This window comes from Fusarium falciforme, chromosome 1 (assembly GCF_026873545.1).
Source record: "Fusarium falciforme chromosome 1, complete sequence".
In the NCBI taxonomy this organism is placed as follows: domain Eukaryota; kingdom Fungi; phylum Ascomycota; class Sordariomycetes; order Hypocreales; family Nectriaceae; genus Fusarium; species Fusarium falciforme.
In genome coordinates, this window is record NC_070544.1 from 1721490 (window position 1) to 1739849 (window position 18360).

Consider the following 18360-nt stretch of genomic DNA (forward strand, 5'->3'; position numbering starts at 1 on the left):
CGGACATTAGCGCCAAGATGCCTCGTGGACCCCTGGAAGGCGTGAGCGCGGAGGAGTCGTCATCGTCGTCTGGGCGGGCGGGTGCCAGGAATTACGAGACCGGGGGGTCATGTTCGTTCGTCCGGCATGGTCGGTGTAATGAGCCGTGAGATTTCTGCTTTTTCCTCTCTCGCTATCGAATCCATGTTATTCGGTGTGTCGTATCCGTACAGTACTCGCATCGGGGGCCGCGCCTAATTACCATCCATTGACTGTCGGCTGGTCCCGTTGCGCGCTTGATGCGTGCCTCGGGAGTGTCGATGCGAAATTGGCACAGGCTGTTTTGGCGCGTGAGACGGCCAAGAAATGATCTTCAGTGCTTTCACATTGGACGGCTGTCAGCCTCTGACCCAGTTTCCAGGTCTTGTACGAACAGACGATAGAGCCTCGATTAACTAATTGACGCCATTAGCCTTGTCCTCGCCTCTCTTCGCCTCTCTCTCAGCAATTTGCACCCGCATACGCCCACATGCCGTGAATTAGTTGGGCGGGCTAGAAGAGGCTGACGACGCCTCGGCCAGAGCTTGCCGCTATCCGTTCAGCCCCACGCCTTTCCAAATCTCTTCGATGCTTTCCGGTGCCGGTATGGAAGTTGTTTCAACACGCGACATGTCCGTGATCTGAAGCCTTGGATGGTGTCATTCCATGCTCTCTTATCTACGACAAGTTATTGTCAATGTAGTCGCCGAGCCTCTTCAAACCCTCGACTAAGACTTCTGTCTCACAGACATATCCCATTCTAACATAGCCCTTGAAGTCCTCATCACCTCCAAAGCAACGCGAGCCCGCGCAGAACAGGATCTTAGTCTTGTCCAGCAGGTCCAGGCAAAATTCGACGTCGTTCACGGGCTCGCCGTTCTTAGTGAACCGGATAAAGGCCGTCGTCCCGGCTCTAGGTTCAACCCATGAGCACACTGACTTGTGGCGTTCGACAAACTCCTTCACCAGCTTTGCGTTGGTCCTTGCCAGTGTCATATTGCGTTCGACCAGCGACGGCCGGACAGCCGGCGAGAGAGCGTAGCTTGCAATCTGGTCGTCTATCTGAGAGACACTGATAGTGGTGTAGTCGCGTGCCGACATGATGGCAGAGATGATGGACTTGTCTCTGCTGGCAATCCATCCCACTCGGATGCCGGCCAACGCATACCCCTTGGACATGGATCCAGTAACAACAGTCCTCTGGTATCCGAGTGTGGTTGCCGGAAGCGGTATTTCGATTTCTCCCAGGGCCCCGCCGTGGAAGAGGGGGCGGTAGACCTCATCGGAGAAGAGGATGATACCCTTTTCTTCCGCCACGCGTGCAATGCGCTGCACGATGTCGGTCGAGATCGGGGCTCCTGTGGGGTTGTTAGGGTTATTGATGATGATCATCTGGTAGCTTCGTCAGCTTTGCCTCCAGGACTTTCCGGTGTTCTTCACTCATACCTTGGTGTTCTCCTTGGTCAGGCTGGTCAACTCGTCGACATTGGGGACAAAACCCTCCTCCGCACGCAGCTTCCACAGCGTGACTTCAGCACCGACACTTCGGGGAACATCGTAGAGTTGCTGGTAAGTTGGGTAGACACAGACCACATGGTCTCCAGGTCCTACGAGGGTGTAGAGGGACAGAAAGTTGGCACCGATCGCGCCTTGAGTGATGACAACGTCCTCGGCCGCCAGCTGCGTCTCCTCGGTGCTGCAGTGAGCAGCAATTCGCTCCCTCAGCGTCCGAGTTCCGGGGATAGGCCCGTAGGTGAGCTTGATGCTGGTATCGATAGGGCCTGGAGCCGCTGGGTCCTTTGACAGACCAACTAGGTCGTCAATGGATACAGAAGCGGCGCATGTCTCGGCAATGTTGAGGACGTCTGGCGTCGTCTCATACTTGTCCATCCATTGCTCAACGGCGAAGGGGGTAATGCGAACCATGATTGCTATGATGTTGTTGATCTTTGTCTGAATCTACAGCCTCAGTTCAACTTGATCTGGGCTTCGATGTGAGTCTTGATATAGATATCCATTAGCAGATGTGTGGAGCAGATGCAAGCCCCGCCTTCAGACGCCTTTGGGCTTGTCATTCCATGAGTCCAGCGTCACTTAGACACGGAATTATCTCCAGGATGACAGATCTTGGGCTGAATCGTGTCAAACCAAACCCTCATCTCCTTACAAGGCGCGCCTTTGCGCGCCCTTCCTATTGTTGCAAATCAATGCTTGAAGGCTGATTGCTGGCAGCTTCTCCACAACCATAAGCACCCCTGCTGAATGGAGTATGGATCCGGGGGATGGCGCTGCCAATCATGCCTCCACGCGTGGAGCTCTACTCGGAGTTTCTTGCCTCTGGTACTGCGACCTTTCTCGGGGTTGCTTTCCTAGGGGTTCAAAGTCACTCGCCTTGTCATATAGGCCCTACACACGCGTATGGAGTTTTCGCTGTATTCAAGCCTTCCGCATTTCTGTATTATCTCATCGTCTCAACCTTTCGTTATCAGGCGAGTCGAGGAAATCACCACCGCTCTCCACGTACAATCGTAGTGCCAGTGCTCCGTCCCAGCCGTGTTTCTCTCGGCCCGCCTAGTTATATATGCCCACAGTCTACCGCTTTACCCTCTGGGAGGTCAAGGACTAACCAATGTTGCATGGTACGCATACGTGGCCGTCATGAGTTTATGCTGAGAGGGCGTTATCTGTTGGTACACTTGAAATCGTTACTTTATGGTTGTTTGTTACTGTAAATGCGCACTTCCACCAATCCTCTATTAAAACACTTAGGTCTCACGAAGCACGAAGATAAACCCCCAAACCCAACCAATGTGATCCTACATGCATAGCGAACACTATAAGCTTGACTCAAATATGTATGGTAATACTCTGATACGGGTTGCGGCTAGAAAGACGCGGTAGAATAGGGCGTAATGACGAATATAGGGTAAGGAAACGGCGAGGATAACAAGCCAGCCACCCCGATTACTCACCGCCCCGTAGTAGAACAAGTGTGGAATTGGCACTGTATGCGCTACAGTTGCGGTTATCTATGACATGTCATGGGTTGGCAAAACTGGCGTCATGAGAATGCAAACGGTTGTTCATTCGCTTGCTCCGAATCATCGATTGTGTTGGAGCTCCATGACGTCACGAGTTCTGCTTCCAGGCGTCTCAGGCATGAAACATCTTGACGTTTCGTCGCGTTCAAGCGACATTGCTGAACGAAAACAGACTCATATCTATCACCCCGACTCCCATTCCTGATTGCGGGTTTATATCCATCACGGCTAAAAGCTTCAAACCCCATTGGCCACCCCCGCCTTTCAAAGGTCAGATGTTAACTGCCAAATCTGTCCTCATGGTTCGTCTTCCTGGCTGAGTAGCTGGGGTTGGTGAAGGTGGATAGCTCCATTCGAGTCATGAGGCCCATAAATGTGTGGCTGTGTGAACCAGTCATGTCCCAGCGCTTCGGCGGAAGGTCCCTCTCCGGAGGTTGGTTGGCTGGTTGGTCATTGGTGCAAGCACGTTTGCCGTACCTGCCTCGGTCGGGTGCCTAACATGACGCGGGGGCCACTATCGGCCAAATAGCTTATCCCGGTCGCGGGTGCCCATCGTCTTGATCGTCGTCACCTCAACATCTCGCATCGTTATCGCTCCATCATTGAACTGCATCGTACCGGCGTCGCTGCAGTCATGGCTCCCTCTGGACTGAGGAGTCTCCTCCTTGGGGCCGTGGCAATTCTGCCCGGCCTTGTGATGGGATCCTATAACACGAGTTATTCGCAAACGGATCTACTGCGCGCCCAGATGGCCCTCATGGGAGATCGTCCAGATGGATGTCCTCCTTGGTACGTCGCGACGCTTTCCATCTCCGCAGCGTCACATAGCTAACAGTGACATCGTACAGCTTCAACTGTCTCCTTCCGGCCCATACGTGCGCGCAATATGCTGGCTGTAACGAATTCAATGGAAAATGCGACTGCCCAGAGGGATTTGGCGGCGACGACTGTCTCCAGCCCCGTACGACCCCTCTTCTGCTCTTGTCCCCATCTGAGAAATATCGCTAACTCCTGTATAGTTTGCGGCTCTCTTGCTCGAGGAAAAGACCGACCCATGCGCTCTGGCGGATCTTGCAAATGCGACGAAGGCTGGACCGGAATCAACTGCAACGTCTGTACCGACAACAAGGCCTGTGACGCATTGATGGAGAATGGCGAGGGTGGTGTCTGCTACCAGAACGGTGAAGTCGTCAACCACAACTACCAGATTTGCGATGTCACCAACGAGAAGATCACCTCGCTGCTTGGCAAGCAGCGTCCTGAGGTGACCTTCACCTGCAAGCAGGACGACAAGACCTGTGACTTCCAATGTAGGCTACACCGCCACCCTTATCTTTTTCTACTAACTCTGTCATCTAGTCTGGGTTGACGCTGTCGAATCCTTCTATTGCCACCTCGAGGAGTGCGACTCAAGCGCCGACTGGCAAGAGGCCAAAAACACCACGTCGTACAAGTGCAACAAGATCAAGTGCAGTTGTGTTCCCGATCGAATGCTCTGCGGCAAGGATGGATCCATTGATCTCACCGATTTTCTCGACCAATCCATCAAAGGTCCCGGACGTTTCGAGTGCACTCAGAAGAATGGTGGTATTCACGACTGTGCCTTCAAGGAACCCGAGATGGATGCCTTGATTCTTGCACTTATCGGCGATTCTAGTATTTTCCTCGGCTGTCATGCTGGTGAATGTCTCTACAAGACAGAGGTACCAGGATACAAGCGTCCAGTGAAGAAGATCAACACACCTCTCATCGCTGGTGTGATTGCTGGCTGCTCACTGTTCCTCGTCGCAGTTATCATCCTCACCTGGTACCTGTCGAGGCGCAGGTTGAACTATGGTGCCATTCGTCTGGAGGATTCTGACGATGAGAGCACCAAGTTGATGGCCGACCACAAGCCTGCGTCACTTTACTTCGAAAACGTCGCCTACTCTCTCAACGGCAAGCAAATTCTCACTGGCATCCAAGGCATCTGCAAGCCAGGAGAAGTTACTGCTATTATGGGTGCCTCGGGAGCTGGCAAGACCACATTCCTCGATATTCTGGCACGAAAGAACAAGCGCGGACAAGTTCACGGAGACTTCTATGTCAATGGAGAAAAGGTTACTGATCACGACTTCAAGAATGTTGTCGGATTCGTCGACCAGGAGGACACAATGCTTCCCACTCTCACTGTTCACGAGACAATCCTCAACAGCGCCCTGCTTCGACTCCCCCGTGACATGGGCCGTGCTGCAAAGGAGCAGCGTGTGTTGGAGGTTGAGAAGGAGCTTGGTATCCACCACATTCGCGATTCTCTCATTGGTTCCGAAGAAGGCAAAGGACGTGGTATCTCGGGTGGCGAGAAGAGACGCGTCGGAATCGCTTGCGAGCTGGTCACCAGTCCTTCGATCTTGTTCCTCGACGAACCCACTAGCGGTCTTGATGCCTACAACGCCTACAACGTCATCGAGTGCCTCGTTACCCTGGCCAAGAACTACAAGCGAACCGTCATCTTTACCATCCATCAACCCCGATCCAACATTGTGGCTCTTTTCGACAGACTGATTCTGTTGGCTCAAGGACGAACCGTGTACTCGGGACCATTCAACCAGTGCCAAAACTACTTTGACGAGATTGGCTATGAATGCCCTCCTGGATTCAACATTGCGGACTATCTTGTGGACCTCACTATGCACGCCGGAAGCACCCAGTCTATTGATGACGGCACAGTTGGTCTCGATAACAGTAGCGTTGGACCCAGCAGTACCCGTGCAATCAAGTCGATTGCTAGTGTGTCTGGCACCAGTACCGGTGATGACGACGCAAGCTCGAGTCGGCCTAAGAACTCCCGCAGAGACTCGGTCAAGGTTCGCCAGGAGCGAGAGCTGTTTACACGTAGAAAGACAGTTGATACGGCAGCGTCTTCTGACGCCGGCGTTGAGGAAACTGGCGCCTATCGTCTCCAGCAGAACCCCATCGACTCTGCCACCACAACTCTTCTCGAGGATCCTCACGACCTTCCCCCGGCAGCAGCCACTGGAACTGACCTGGATATCATGACTCGATCCTTTGCCCAGTCCGAGATTGCACGTTTAACCCACGAGGAGATTAAGCAGGCGATTGACACCGCGGAACACGCCAACGGCCCGAACTCGAATGGTTACACCGCTGAGGGACCTAATATCAATGTCAGTGCAGTTGGCAAGGGATATGCCCGGGTTGGCTATTTGCGACAGTTCATCATCCTCTCTCAGAGAACCTGGAAGAACCTGTACCGAAACCCGATGCTGATGCTTACACACTACGCCATTGCCATTATCCTGGCCGTCTTTTCGGGCTACCTCTTCTATGGACTCACCGATGATATCCCCGGCTTCCAGAACCGACTCGGTCTGTTCTTCTTCCTCCTTGCCCTCTTCGGTTTCAGCACCCTCACGAGTCTCAACGTCTTCGCCACTGAGCGTCTTCTGTTTGTCCGTGAACGGGCCAATGGCTACTATTCTCCTGCTACATACTTTGCCGCCAAGGTCCTCTTTGACATTCTTCCCCTGAGGATCATTCCCCCCATTCTGATGGGCTCAATCATCTACCCCATGACTGGGTTGGTGGCTGACTACACCCACTTCATGAACTTTATTCTTGTTTTGGTGCTGTTCAACATGGCTGCTGCTGCTGTGTGCCTCTTTATTGGTATCGTGTGCAAGGATGGAGGTGTGGCAAACCTCATCGGCAGCTTGGTTATGCTGTTCAGTCTCCTCTTCGCTGGATTCCTCCTCAATCACGATGCGACACCCAAGGGTGCGCTCTGGCTCCAGACGCTCTCCATCTTCCACTATGGCTTTGAGTCACTCATCGTCAACGAGGTGCTCCAGCTTACACTGGTCGACAGCAAGTATGGCCTCGACATCACCGTTCCTGGTGCGGCTATTCTGAGCTCTTTCGGTTTCAACAACGACGCGCTCTGGCCGGATATCAGGAACCTGGGCATCTTTGCTGCCGTTTTTATCGTGCTTTCCTACGTTGCCATGCACGTTCTGCTCATCGAAAGGCGATAGACGAACATAGAAGCACTTGGAAGTGCTCTGAACGACGGATTAGAACACACAAGACGGGAGTAGCACACTGTTGGATAGGCTGCTGTATATATGGACGTGTGCTTTCGTAACTCATACTCGGCGTTTGGATATGGACAGAGGCACCGCTGTTTTGGTATTAGCATAGTTGAATCGAGTTCTCGATGCTAGTAAGCATCAGATGTAGAACCAATTGCAGGATTTCTTTTCAAGAATATGGTGCTCCGAGCAAATGGGACCAGCAGAGGAGAGTCATGGCCGCTTTAATATGTGAAATTTGGAATACATGGGTACAAATGTTTTACAGGCCAATTTGCATTGATTGGCTTTACTCCATCTTGCCACCAGTGAACTCCTCAGCGATCCTCTTCTGTCGCTTAACGGAGCGGTCGTACTCGGATTCATAAACGTCCATAATCTTGGTGGAAGCTCCCGTCGTGGTCTCCAACATGTTGGCGATAGACGTGGGCTTGCCATGTATGTCCCAGACGTTCTCTGAGCTGCCGTATCGGCCATAGGCAGTGCCCTGCTTCTTGAAGAAGTCTGCGTCGAATACGCGCTCAATTTCCGCCTTGAGCTCGGCCTCAGTGACGATGAAGTTGGAGGCATTGATGTAGAGCTCCATCAGTGCATCGCGGCGAGCCCCGCGCTTAGCAGCCTCAATGGCCCAAACCTTGCGGCGCCCTTGCTCGGCACGCTCGAAGCGGTTGGGGTCTGGGTAGGTCTTGGTGTCCAGCACAGATTCCAGCACGGTGCTGCGAGTGAGGCGGTCGTCCTCTCGCTCCGCTGCCTTGGCGGCAACGTTGTGTTCCCTGAATTTCTGGCTCACACGCGCGTTCCGGATGGCGTCACGACGATTCCTTCGGGCCCAGAGCTCCTTCAAACCCAGCTCCAAGTTTTCTCGGCGGGTACTGGCCATCTTTTGCTTCCATTCTTGGGTCTCGTTCTTGGGCGGTTGCGGGTTGGCGGGCTTAGGAACGGTCTGCTTGATGTAGTCGGCTTGAACCTTGCGGTCGCCTTCCATGCGGGGGAAAACCTCGCGGGGAACCGGAAGGTGTCCTCGAACGCGGGCGGGCTTCTTCTCATCGGATTGGGGGGGTGTAGGAAGGCGAATGTAGGAGGGAGACTCGGGAGGGACTTGATTTTGGAGAGCGGCGGCTGTCGAAAAGCCCCGCGAAGCCACGAAGAGCTGGCGAGTAGCCGCCCTCGGGCAGGAGGCCGTGAGGTGGAACGACATGACTGGAGAAGCCCACGCCAATTTCAGCGCAGAATGGCGACTTTTGGGATCGCAATTGGCGTCTTGAACCGTCGTCAGAGCCAATTCTGCACGAATCTGCGCCAGACAGAAAATCGAAGTCGGATCAAATTTACCGGATTATCTTGATCCGGCGGACGACCCCCCTGTCCGCAGGCATTTTTAGCGGCCCCGCTGCCAACCACCGCTGAGGGAGGTAGTGGGGCCTTTTCTGCTGCTCAAGAAAAAAAGTTCTGGAGATAAATTTCTGGACCGCCCAACTTTTTCCTTTGCCTTCCTCGTCGCCAGTACCTCGACCATTTTTCTTCATCATGGGTACTGGAAAGAAGGAGGCCACTCGGCGCGAGCGCCAGGGAAAGACTGGCGATGGCCTCGGAAATGTCAGGGTCAAGGGCGAGAACTTCTATCGGTAAGAACGCTGTCGCCAACGCTTGCTGTCCATTCTTGCTGACCCAGGTGCCGCAGCGATGCGAAGAAGGTCAAGCACCTGAACATGTACAAGGAGGGAAAGGCGCAGAGGAATGCCGAGGGAAAGATTGTCAAGGCTGCGTCGTTCCAGTCGCGCGACATCCCCAACGCCCGAATCGAGCCGAACCGCAAGTGGTTTACCAACACCCGAGTCGTCTCCCAGGATACCCTCAAGGCGTTCCGAGAGGCCATGGAGGAGAAGGCCAACGACCCGTACCAGGTCCTGCTCAAGTCCAATAAGCTGCCCATGAGCCTGATCCGCGATGGCAAGGACACCACCAACGGCATCAAGCAGCACAAGGCCAAGATGACTGTCGAGACATCACCGTTCGCAGAAGTCTTTGGACCTAAGGCGCAGAGGAAGCGAGTCAAGCTTAGTGTCAGCAACTTGGATGACCTGGCGGACGACACTGAGAAGAGTATGGACACCTACCAGGAGCGACTCGAACAGCAGAGGCTACTTAGCGGTGCCTCTGGAGACGCGGAGAACGTTGGCCTCGATGACAAGCCACTCACGATGGCGATCGAGCCTGTGTTTGACAAGGGTCAGAGCAAGCGAATCTGGAACGAACTGTACAAGGTCATCGACTCTTCCGATGTGGTCATCCATGTTCTCGACGCTCGAGATCCTGTGGGAACACGGTGTCGCAGCATTGAGAAGTATCTCAAGGAAGAGGCTCCTCACAAGCACTTGATCTTCGTCCTGAACAAGTGCGACCTGGTTCCTACCAGCGTTGCGGTAAGTTTCGCTACTCTCTTTTCTTTTCTCTCTTATCTCCCTTCCTCCTCGCACCCCAATGTTCTTTGTCAGGATTCATTCCTTTATTTCCCATGGAACGTGTCTGTTAAAACATTGGGAGAATATACACCATTCTCGACTGTCGACAACGTTTTGCTGTTCGGCTGATGTGTGCCGTTTTGGTTACCATCGTGAGAAAGGTCCCGTGTCCGATTGAGTTGAAGCCTGCCTATGCCATATCCAATTTCTGGGGCATCGATTTCAGGTTTCTTAGTGATGACACAAACATTTCTTCATCTTGATTCTGTATTGCTATACATGTTGGGTACGAATGCTAATTCGAACCAGGCCGGCTGGGTTCGCAGTCTATCCAAGGAGTACCCTACCTTGGCTTTCCACGCGAGCATCACCAACTCGTTTGGTAAGGGCTCGCTCATCCAACTCCTCCGACAATTCTCCTCCCTGCACTCGGACCGAAAACAGATTTCTGTTGGTTTGATTGGTGGCCCCAACACTGGAAAGTCCTCCATCATCAACACTCTCCTCAAGAAGAAGGTTTGCAACGTTGCACCTATTCCCGGAGAGACCAAGGTCTGGCAATATGTCAGCTTGATGAAGCGCATCTACCTGATCGACTGTCCCGGTATTGTTCCTCCTTCCAGCACCGACTCTCCTACCGACCTGGTACTTCGAGGTGTGGTGCGTGTCGAGAAGGTGGAACATCCTGAGCAGTACATCCAGCCTCTCTTGAACAGAGTCAAGCAGCGCCATATGGAGAAGACATATGAGCTGAAGGGCTGGACAAACTCGACCGAGTTCCTGGAGCTTCTGGCCCGCAAGGCAGGTCGACTCCTCCGTGGAGGCGAACCTGATCTGGATGGAGTTGCCAAGATGGTTCTGAACGACTTCATGCGAGGCAAGATTCCCTGGTTTACTCCTGCGCCAAAGGCCGAAGGTGAAACCGAGGACAAGGTTGGAGGCCGAGAGGGCAGACTGGGCGAGATGCCTCGGAAGCGAAAGCAGGAAGACTCGGCTGAGGATGAGGATGCCTCTGCTGAGGCACAGCTGCAACAGGAGCTTGATGCTGCCCTCGAGAAGGCTGAGGAGCAAGGATCAGATGATTCTGATTCGGAGTTTGAAGGATTTGGAAGTGACACCGAAGACGCGCGGTCAAGGAAGCCGTCTTCCGGAGCCACTTTGGACGAGGAGAGCGAAGGAGAGAGCGCCTCAGACGATGTGATATCGGTGGGCGGCTCGGAAGAAGAAGAGGAGGTGGAGGAAGAAGAGGAAGAGGAAAAGGCCTCTGCGCCAACAGTGAAAAGTAAAAAGAAGGGAAAAGGCGGTCGACCTAACAAACGTCAAAGGACATGATCGGCCTGGAGTCGGTCAATCTCTCTACCTTCATCCGAGAGAGTTGCTCGCGCCTTTCTCGACACCTTAATGATACCCACGTTAATGCTTCCACCCACTTGTCTCGGTCCACCATGCGAAGTAGTTTCCCGATTCTCTCACGATTTACAGGTCTCTCATATGCTTTCTCCTCGGTTCAGTTTCTTGATTCCGCCAATCAGTTGAGCTACCATCCTTGCGGCCAACGCCCCGCCTGTTGGTCCAGCCTTCTTGCCTGCCACCGTGAACAACTCACTTCAGGCATCAGTTGATGTGAGATGTCCGAGAAGAATAGTCTTGTTTTCCACATATGAGAAGATTTGTTTCTCCTCGGACGACTATCTTGACCGAAATCAACATGGCGACCCCAGACGAACCCCAATTGCAGGACGACGGGGCGACACTTACACAGCCGAGCAGGGAGCCTGCGATCACGAGATCGGAGGCCACTCTAGACGAGATGCCCATAGAGATTCTCCGTGACATTGTCGACTACCTCTTTTTGCCTTTCGTACAGGACTGTCGTCCTTGGGATAGCGAGTACGAAGACGAGTATCGCACCAGGCCATGGACCATCACGCCGCATGTCTCTGATGTTTGGGGAGACATGTCACGCTTGGCACGGACTTCCCGTCAACTGCACGATACCATCACGCCCTATCTTTTCGGGCTGGATGCCAGGTACAACGGAGCCTCTGCTCTTCTCATCTCTGCAAAGAGAAACATCCTGTCTGCCGTCGCCAAGTCTTTAGACGCCGGAGCTGATGTGAACGTCATTGATACGACGGAACCTATCTGTGAAAAGGCACAACCACGACCAAGACGATACCAGCCACCAGACCCGGAAGAGCAGAGATGGGAACACGAACCTATCACGCTGACAGCGCTTCACTGGGCAGCCCTTCTAGGACATGAACAGGTTGTCGATCTGCTTCTTGACTGGGGCGCTGATGTTGGGCACTCTGGGCAGACTTGTGTCGGGATCAACGCTTCATCGCCAATTGACTTTACCTGCAAGTCATTCATTCGCGCTATGATTCAGATTAAATGTCGATCTACCGGGAAAGCATACGCCAGCTGTAGTCTTTATCTCGAATACAACACAAATGCCTTGTACTTTGCGCTTCTGGAGTCTCGCAGCGAGTCGCAACAAGCCAAGACAGCGGCCCGGGCTACAACTGCAAAACGCCTTATTCAGGCTGGCTCATCTCTTATCACGCATACCGGGGTTGGGCTTCACGCATTGCATCAAGCGTGTGCGGACTGGAACACTGAGGTTGTTGAGTGGCTCCTGGAGGAGGTTGGTGTCGATCCGAATGTCCCTGATGCGATGGACAACACACCGCTTCACCATGTTGCTATGTGGCGAGAATACCCTGCAAACCTTGACCCGGGACCGGTAATTCGACTACTCGTAGAGCGAGGAGCCGATATCAACGCAAGGAATGCCGATGACGAGACACCACTTCAAGCTTGTTTCCGAAGGAAGAGCCGTTACAGTCAGGCTGCATACTGGGTCACCATTGAGCTTATCAAAGGGGGAGCGTCCTTACCTGATGCCATCTCTAGGGATAAGAAGAGGCCCTACCTTGAACGGGACGAGATGGATCGGGTGCTGCAAGAAGCTAGAGCTGGGGGCTTGGCAAAGAGGTTGGATGAGCCCGAGGACCTAGAGGAGAGGAAAGAAAGGGCCTTCAAGATGGCTACCCACTGGGTCTACAGCCGGGCGAATTTTGGCAAGTCGGTTCCTGAAGAGGTGGCTGCTTGGAGTCAAGCACAGTGGCGGCGGTATTGGATAGATACGACGATGGGGTGGCATTGTCACAATGCGAATTGTAGGGACTATGGCGAAGAGCCACCTGATCTGGAAGTTTTGTAAATGAGAAGTCAATTGACATGAGAAGAAGATGGTGGGATCTGGCGACCTGTTTGTGGCTACATATGTGCGCTTCACGAGGGTGACCAGTCGTAGACAACCTTGGCTGAGAAGAGTGTACTGAGCTGCCTAGATCGTGAACGTCCACTGTCTTCTTGAAACCCTAGTATGTTAAAATGACTGTAGTTGCAGATGTTCGAAGCTTCTTTGTGTGTCTGCCTAGCCTGCGTCTTGATACTTGCTATGCCGCATGCACTCCAGCCACATCGAATCGATTTCTTCACCCAATTGAGATGCCCACAAAGTTCTAACTAGTATATTTTCCCGTTTGTGTTACGCCTGTGTAATGAGGCAACAATCTGGTCTGAACTCATCAATCTTGGATATGTGATAACAGTCATGATAACAGAATGTGAGCACCAATACCATCCAACATCACCACCACATGCGGAAACAGCAAAAATGGAAGATACCGCCTCCCACCCTGGAGTAAGGCATGAGAGAAATTGCCCCGGAGGGCAAAAGAATAAACAGCTGCCCCCACACAGGATTGAACTATGGACCTTTGCATTACAAGTGCAACGCTCTACCACTGAGCTATAAGGGCTGTTGTTGGAGGGCGAGCTTCTATGGCGCACCATGAGCTACGCGAGCAGCAATGCCCTGCAGGGCAAAAAATTAAACCGATGCCCCCACACAGGATTGAACTATGGACCTTTGCATTACAAGTGCAACGCTCTACCACTGAGCTATAAGGGCAGCTTTTGTTGAAGTGGCGACTCCATGTTAGGACCTATACACGCAACCCGGTGCATTGTCATATCCCTCCAGCATATCTTCGACCTTGTAATTCGGTTCAATTCGTGTCGGAATAAACAATAATTTCCCACCATGTGTCTATTTCCTTCCTAGACTGGGACGCCGTGCCACAAGCCGGAGAACGCACGTGTTTTGGTTCCGCCGGAGAACAGGTGCATCCTCTTTTCCACCGGAATGGTCCCACCGGGGGCACCACGCACTTACACCGCGGGGTGTTGATGCACCGTCATGTACGTCTAATGCAGCTTCGACCAAGGAAAGTTGGGGTATTTGTGAAATATGATTGTCTATATAAAGCATCATGGCGTTTCTATTAAGCATCTATCAAATTCACCAGTCCCATATACTTGAAACAACATCAATTCTTGATCATATTCCCCAGCAAACATGGCCGCCACAAACGAGATCACAGTCACCTTGCGCCAGCTGGCCAAGATGATTGACCACTCTCTCCTGCACCCCACCATGACCGACGCCGACATCCTCAGCGGTCTTGTCATCGCCAAGAAGTACAACGTGGCCACCGCTTGCGTGAAGCCATACCTCATTCCTCTTGCAAAGAAGGAGCTCGAAGGCTCTGAAGTCCTCGTCTGCCCTGTCATCGGCTTTCCACACGGAAACAGCACCACCGAGGTCAAAGTCTTTGAGGCTGATGTTGCCGCGGCTGCTGGCGGGAAGGAGATTGACATGGTCATCAATATTGGCAAGGCTCTTGGAGGTGACTGGGGATATGTGGCCGACGAGATTCGGCAGATCAATGACGCCGTCGTCAAGCACGGCGCCATCCTCAAGGTCATTTTCGAAAACGACTACCTCGAAGAGAAGCACATCATCCGACTTTGCGAAATCTGCTCTGACATTGGTGTTGGATTCGTCAAGACCTCGACGGGCTACGGCTTTGTGAAGCAGCCAAACGGCCTGTATTCGTACAAGGGCGCCACGGTGCCTCACCTGAAGCTTATGCGAGAAAAGTCGAAGCCTGAAGTTCAGGTTAAGGCTGCTGGAGGAGTGAGAACGTTGGATGATTTGCTGCACGTCATGTCGCTTGGTGTGACACGGATTGGCGCCACGGCTACCGTTGCCATTATGGATGAGGCTGTGAAGAGAGGAATTACGGATGAGCCTACGACTGTCAAGTTCAAGCCGATTGAAAGTGGCTCTGCTGGTGGATATTAGGTGGATAAAGGAAAGATGGAGGAAAAGCTATGGCAGTTGTGTGCATTAGGAGGAATAGAAATATCTTGGAATAAGACTTATTGGGTCCCACCTTTGTTTTCTGTCTTCGTTTCCTGATTATGGGAACCAATAGAATTGTCCTTTCACAACTCTCTGCCTTGATAAACCCTTCTCATTTTTGCCTTGTGGTGATCACAGGACATAGGCAAGCACGGGAAAAGTCAGACACAAACGAAGGGAAGGCAAAGAACACAAATTTGATGTCAAATAAAAAAAAGGCGCTTTGTAGTTGTTTGACCTCACAATGATGCTTCGATAAAAGGCCGATGTAGGTTACGGATCGGCCCGCGGTAGTTTGATGTGGCATCAAGTGTCATGATTGCCACAAATAGCCCCTGCGGCTTCCAACAGGCATTGAGGTAGCAAAGTCTGCTATGGTTACTATGCAGAGAGCTTAAGCTAAATTTATTGCAGAACTGATCGTGCGACCCCTCTTTGAGTTATGTAGACTCCCCGTGTTTTACATAGAGAGCTACCAACATCTGTTACACCCGCTTAAGGTGCAGCGTACCGTTGAAACAGCTATACAGCCTCCTAAAAATACCAATCATAACGTAGAATACTTGTTGTAGAGGAAATGTTTAATGTTGTTATTCACTGATTCGAAAGCTAGAGGAGCAAAGTCCCCTGAATCGACTAGTTGGGCGAAAGTTACCGGCGGAGGCCCTTCCACCGGATGGAGACATCACCCTTCAGTGAGATACCCCGCCTCATGCATGAAAACTATCGGTCGTTGAGAATCATTGGCTATGGATCGAGTGTCATCAAGGTATAAAAGGACATGGAAGTATCAAGATGCGAAATGAACACAAACTCATACCCTCCCCACACTATTGCTGTTCCACCCCATGATCCCTAACGACATGGGCCAAGCTGGCCCCCTTCCACTTACTTGCAAAGCAGGGGTCGTGATAAAGCATGGACCCGACTTCAAAGTAGAAATCCAAGACGTGCCTATCCCCGAGCCTGGTAAGTCGTCCAATGGCACTTCAGATGAACACTAGCGCAATACAAACTGAACACAGGCCCGGACGAGATCCTGATCCGACTCAATGCTACTGGTATATGTTACAGCGATATACACTACATGCTGGAGGATTTGCCACTGCCAAGAATGAGAGACTACGGAGTTCGGTCCCCAGGGCACGAGGGCGCGGGTGTCGTTGTCAAGGTGGGCGTACTTGTTAAGAACTGGAAGCTCGGTGATCGTGCTGGGGTGAAGCCAACTTGGAATACGTGTATGTCTTGCCAGCTCTGCTGGTCGGGGCTCGAATGCCACTGTGCTCAGGCTGTCCCTACTGGCCTCAAGGTTCCAGGTAAGTTCTCGGTTATGAGAAACAAGTTTCCGCTATTCAGTAGCAGTGTTAGTTCTGAGCTAATATTCATACCTACTGTCCTATGCAGGAACTTACCAGCAGTATATCTTGAGCCCAGCTAGATATGCTTCTAGAATCCCGGACGGGGTAGACGACTTCTCGGCTGGCCCTATCATGTGCAGCGGATCAACCATGTATCGGTCTGTATGTTGCCAGTAACCCTCGATGAATTACCGTTTGACCCAAGCTAAGTTGTCCAGCTTGTTGAGTCTCAACTTAGGCCTGGACATTGGGCCGCATTCCTTGGGGCTGGCGGAGGTGTAGGCCATATGGGCGTACAACTCGCCAAGGCAATGGGCCTTCGGGTAATCGGTGTCGACGCTGGCGAAAAGAAACGCAAAATGTGCATGGATCTTGGCTGTGAAGAGTTTGTTGATTTTTCTGATACGAAGGACGTCCCGGAAGAGATCAAGCGCATCACCCCTGGCAAAGGGGTTGATGGGGTGTTTGTCACGGCATCGTCGCCAACGTCGTATGCCATGGCTACCAAGATGGCCTGCATCGGCGGGAGGATCATGTGTGTTGGAATGCCCCCTTCTGGGACTGCCTTTGCTGGTGATGATCCCATGTTTCTGATGCTCCGCAACCTCAAGGTCATTGGAACACTTACTGGGTCCATGAAGGACACTGAAGATGCGCTGGAGTTTGCTGCACGGGGTTTGTTGAAACCAGTATACGAGCTATTTGGCATTGATAACTTACCGGAGGCTGTTGACTTATTGAGACAAGGCAAGGTTGCGGGCCGGTGTGTGATTGACTTCAACGCCTAATCAGCCGCACATAAAGGATCTCGTACATGGGTCTATATATACGATGTTTAAGTTACAATGTCGCTCGTTCAAACAAAATTGATCAACGGGTTCAAAAGAGAAGCTGCCTGCATTGTGTTGACCCCTTCTCATCGTCCACTGTACCCGAGTAGTTCACAGAGTGTCTTCCAAGCATCCTCAACATCTTGAGGTATGTCCACATGAACGATGGAACCCTTCCCATTTGGTCCGTATCCATTCTCGTCGTCACGCATTCGTGGGATTTCGCCGACAAGCAGAGACATGAACCGATCCATACTCCAGAGGCCCTTTTTCCAACTGTCCCCTATACCCAAGTCGGAAAAATCCAAATACGACAAGAGGCTGTTGGTGTCTCCTACTGAAGCTTCTTTGGCCATCACTTTCGGTATGAATGTTGGCCAACTGCTGAAAATTGGAGGCCCTTCGATCGTGTCGGCGTACACCTGTTCGAATGCGGCCACTGTACGCCTGCACATAGTGGGATCCTGAGCAACTACTATCGATCTTGGTGACTTGATTCCGTGAGCATCTAAAAGCTCTCTCGTCTTCTGGGCATTGAGTGCACAGTTCGTTGAAGCGTCCTCCACAAGAACGGTCAGGCCTTGCCGCTGTGTATCCCCGGACCCCGGGTTGTTGCTGTTGGCTTGCAGATCGAAGAATCTCTCCCATATCGCTTGCAAGATGCGGCCTTCGGGCTGTCCCTGTACTTGTTCGGCAAGAGTGTTGTACTGTGGGTGACGAAGAACAGCGTTGTGCATCAACTGAGTTGAATGGCCAATTCCTCCACAGAGAACAAAAACGAAAGATTCTTGACTTGATGAATATGCGCCTGTTTTTAAGATTAGATTAATTCAGCACTATTGTAGTTGTAGGATCGTGAGCAAGTCTACAGACCAGTCGTTTTGGTTAGCTCCGTCACCACGGACATGACAGTCTCCGCGGTGGACAGAACTGCGGATGCGCACAGAACTATGACGCTTGCAGAATGCGAAGTTCCTGTAGCATCCTGATTGTGCGTAGTCGTGGATGGCTGATAGAGGGCATGCTTGAGATCCGAGAAGGTCCGAACTTGTTCTTGGGCAATAAACGCCGAGATGGTATTGGCAGCTTCGGCAGCTAGCACCGCATCTTTGAAAGAAGCCATCGTTATTCTGTATGAACGGGAGTCGGACAATAGAGCCTGATGCTGTGAAAGTTCAGATACAAACAAGGTGGTGAAGCAAACAGACATTTACGAAGCGGAGCAGCCGAAAACGGAATCGGGTGTGGCCGCAGGCTCCAAAAATGGAAATTGGTTCCG

At 52.2% G+C, this 18360-nt stretch overlaps 7 protein-coding genes across 7 annotated transcripts; 4 read left to right on the top strand and 3 right to left on the bottom strand.

The window, feature by feature from the left end:
* Positions 1-696: 696 nt before the first annotated feature.
* NCS54_00044700 (Aminotran-1-2 domain-containing protein) lies at positions 697-1944 on the bottom strand (the record flags this gene model as incomplete). The annotated part of the gene is made up of 2 exons (XM_053146098.1): positions 697-1410; positions 1465-1944. 2 exons carry the CDS (start codon positions 1942-1944, stop codon positions 697-699), a joined length of 1194 nt encoding a protein of 397 aa, XP_053002073.1.
* A 1749-nt stretch (positions 1945-3693) lies between these two features.
* On the top strand, positions 3694-7093 carry NCS54_00044800 (Hypothetical protein; the record flags this gene model as incomplete). Its single annotated transcript, XM_053146099.1, has 4 exons — positions 3694-3848; positions 3908-4020; positions 4079-4369; positions 4419-7093. The coding sequence occupies 4 exons, from the start codon at positions 3694-3696 to the stop codon at positions 7091-7093; spliced, it is 3234 nt and encodes a 1077-aa protein (XP_053002074.1).
* A 346-nt stretch (positions 7094-7439) lies between these two features.
* NCS54_00044900 (Hypothetical protein) lies at positions 7440-8348 on the bottom strand (the record flags this gene model as incomplete). The annotated part of the gene is made up of 1 exon (XM_053146100.1): positions 7440-8348. The coding sequence occupies one exon, from the start codon at positions 8346-8348 to the stop codon at positions 7440-7442; it is 909 nt and encodes a 302-aa protein (XP_053002075.1).
* Positions 8349-8677: 329 nt separating this feature from the next.
* On the top strand, positions 8678-12841 carry NCS54_00045000 (Nucleolar GTP-binding protein 2; the record flags this gene model as incomplete). Its single annotated transcript, XM_053146101.1, has 4 exons — positions 8678-8775; positions 8832-9573; positions 9922-10894; positions 11334-12841. The coding sequence occupies 4 exons, from the start codon at positions 8678-8680 to the stop codon at positions 12839-12841; spliced, it is 3321 nt and encodes a 1106-aa protein (XP_053002076.1).
* Positions 12842-14044: 1203 nt separating this feature from the next.
* On the top strand, positions 14045-14833 carry NCS54_00045100 (Deoxyribose-phosphate aldolase; the record flags this gene model as incomplete). The annotated part of the gene is made up of 1 exon (XM_053146102.1): positions 14045-14833. One exon carries the CDS (start codon positions 14045-14047, stop codon positions 14831-14833), a length of 789 nt encoding a protein of 262 aa, XP_053002077.1.
* Positions 14834-15756: 923 nt separating this feature from the next.
* On the top strand, positions 15757-17039 carry NCS54_00045200 (PKS-ER domain-containing protein; the record flags this gene model as incomplete). The annotated part of the gene is made up of 4 exons (XM_053146103.1): positions 15757-15862; positions 15919-16209; positions 16298-16413; positions 16470-17039. The coding sequence occupies 4 exons, from the start codon at positions 15757-15759 to the stop codon at positions 17037-17039; spliced, it is 1083 nt and encodes a 360-aa protein (XP_053002078.1).
* A 128-nt stretch (positions 17040-17167) lies between these two features.
* Positions 17168-18252, bottom strand: NCS54_00045300 (Hypothetical protein; the record flags this gene model as incomplete). Its single annotated transcript, XM_053146104.1, has 2 exons — positions 17955-18252; positions 17168-17889 (listed from the first exon to the last, which is right to left on the bottom strand). Exons 1-2 carry the CDS (start codon positions 18202-18204, stop codon positions 17168-17170), a joined length of 972 nt encoding a protein of 323 aa, XP_053002079.1. The 5' UTR covers positions 18205-18252.
* Between the last annotated feature and the right edge of the window lie 108 nt (positions 18253-18360).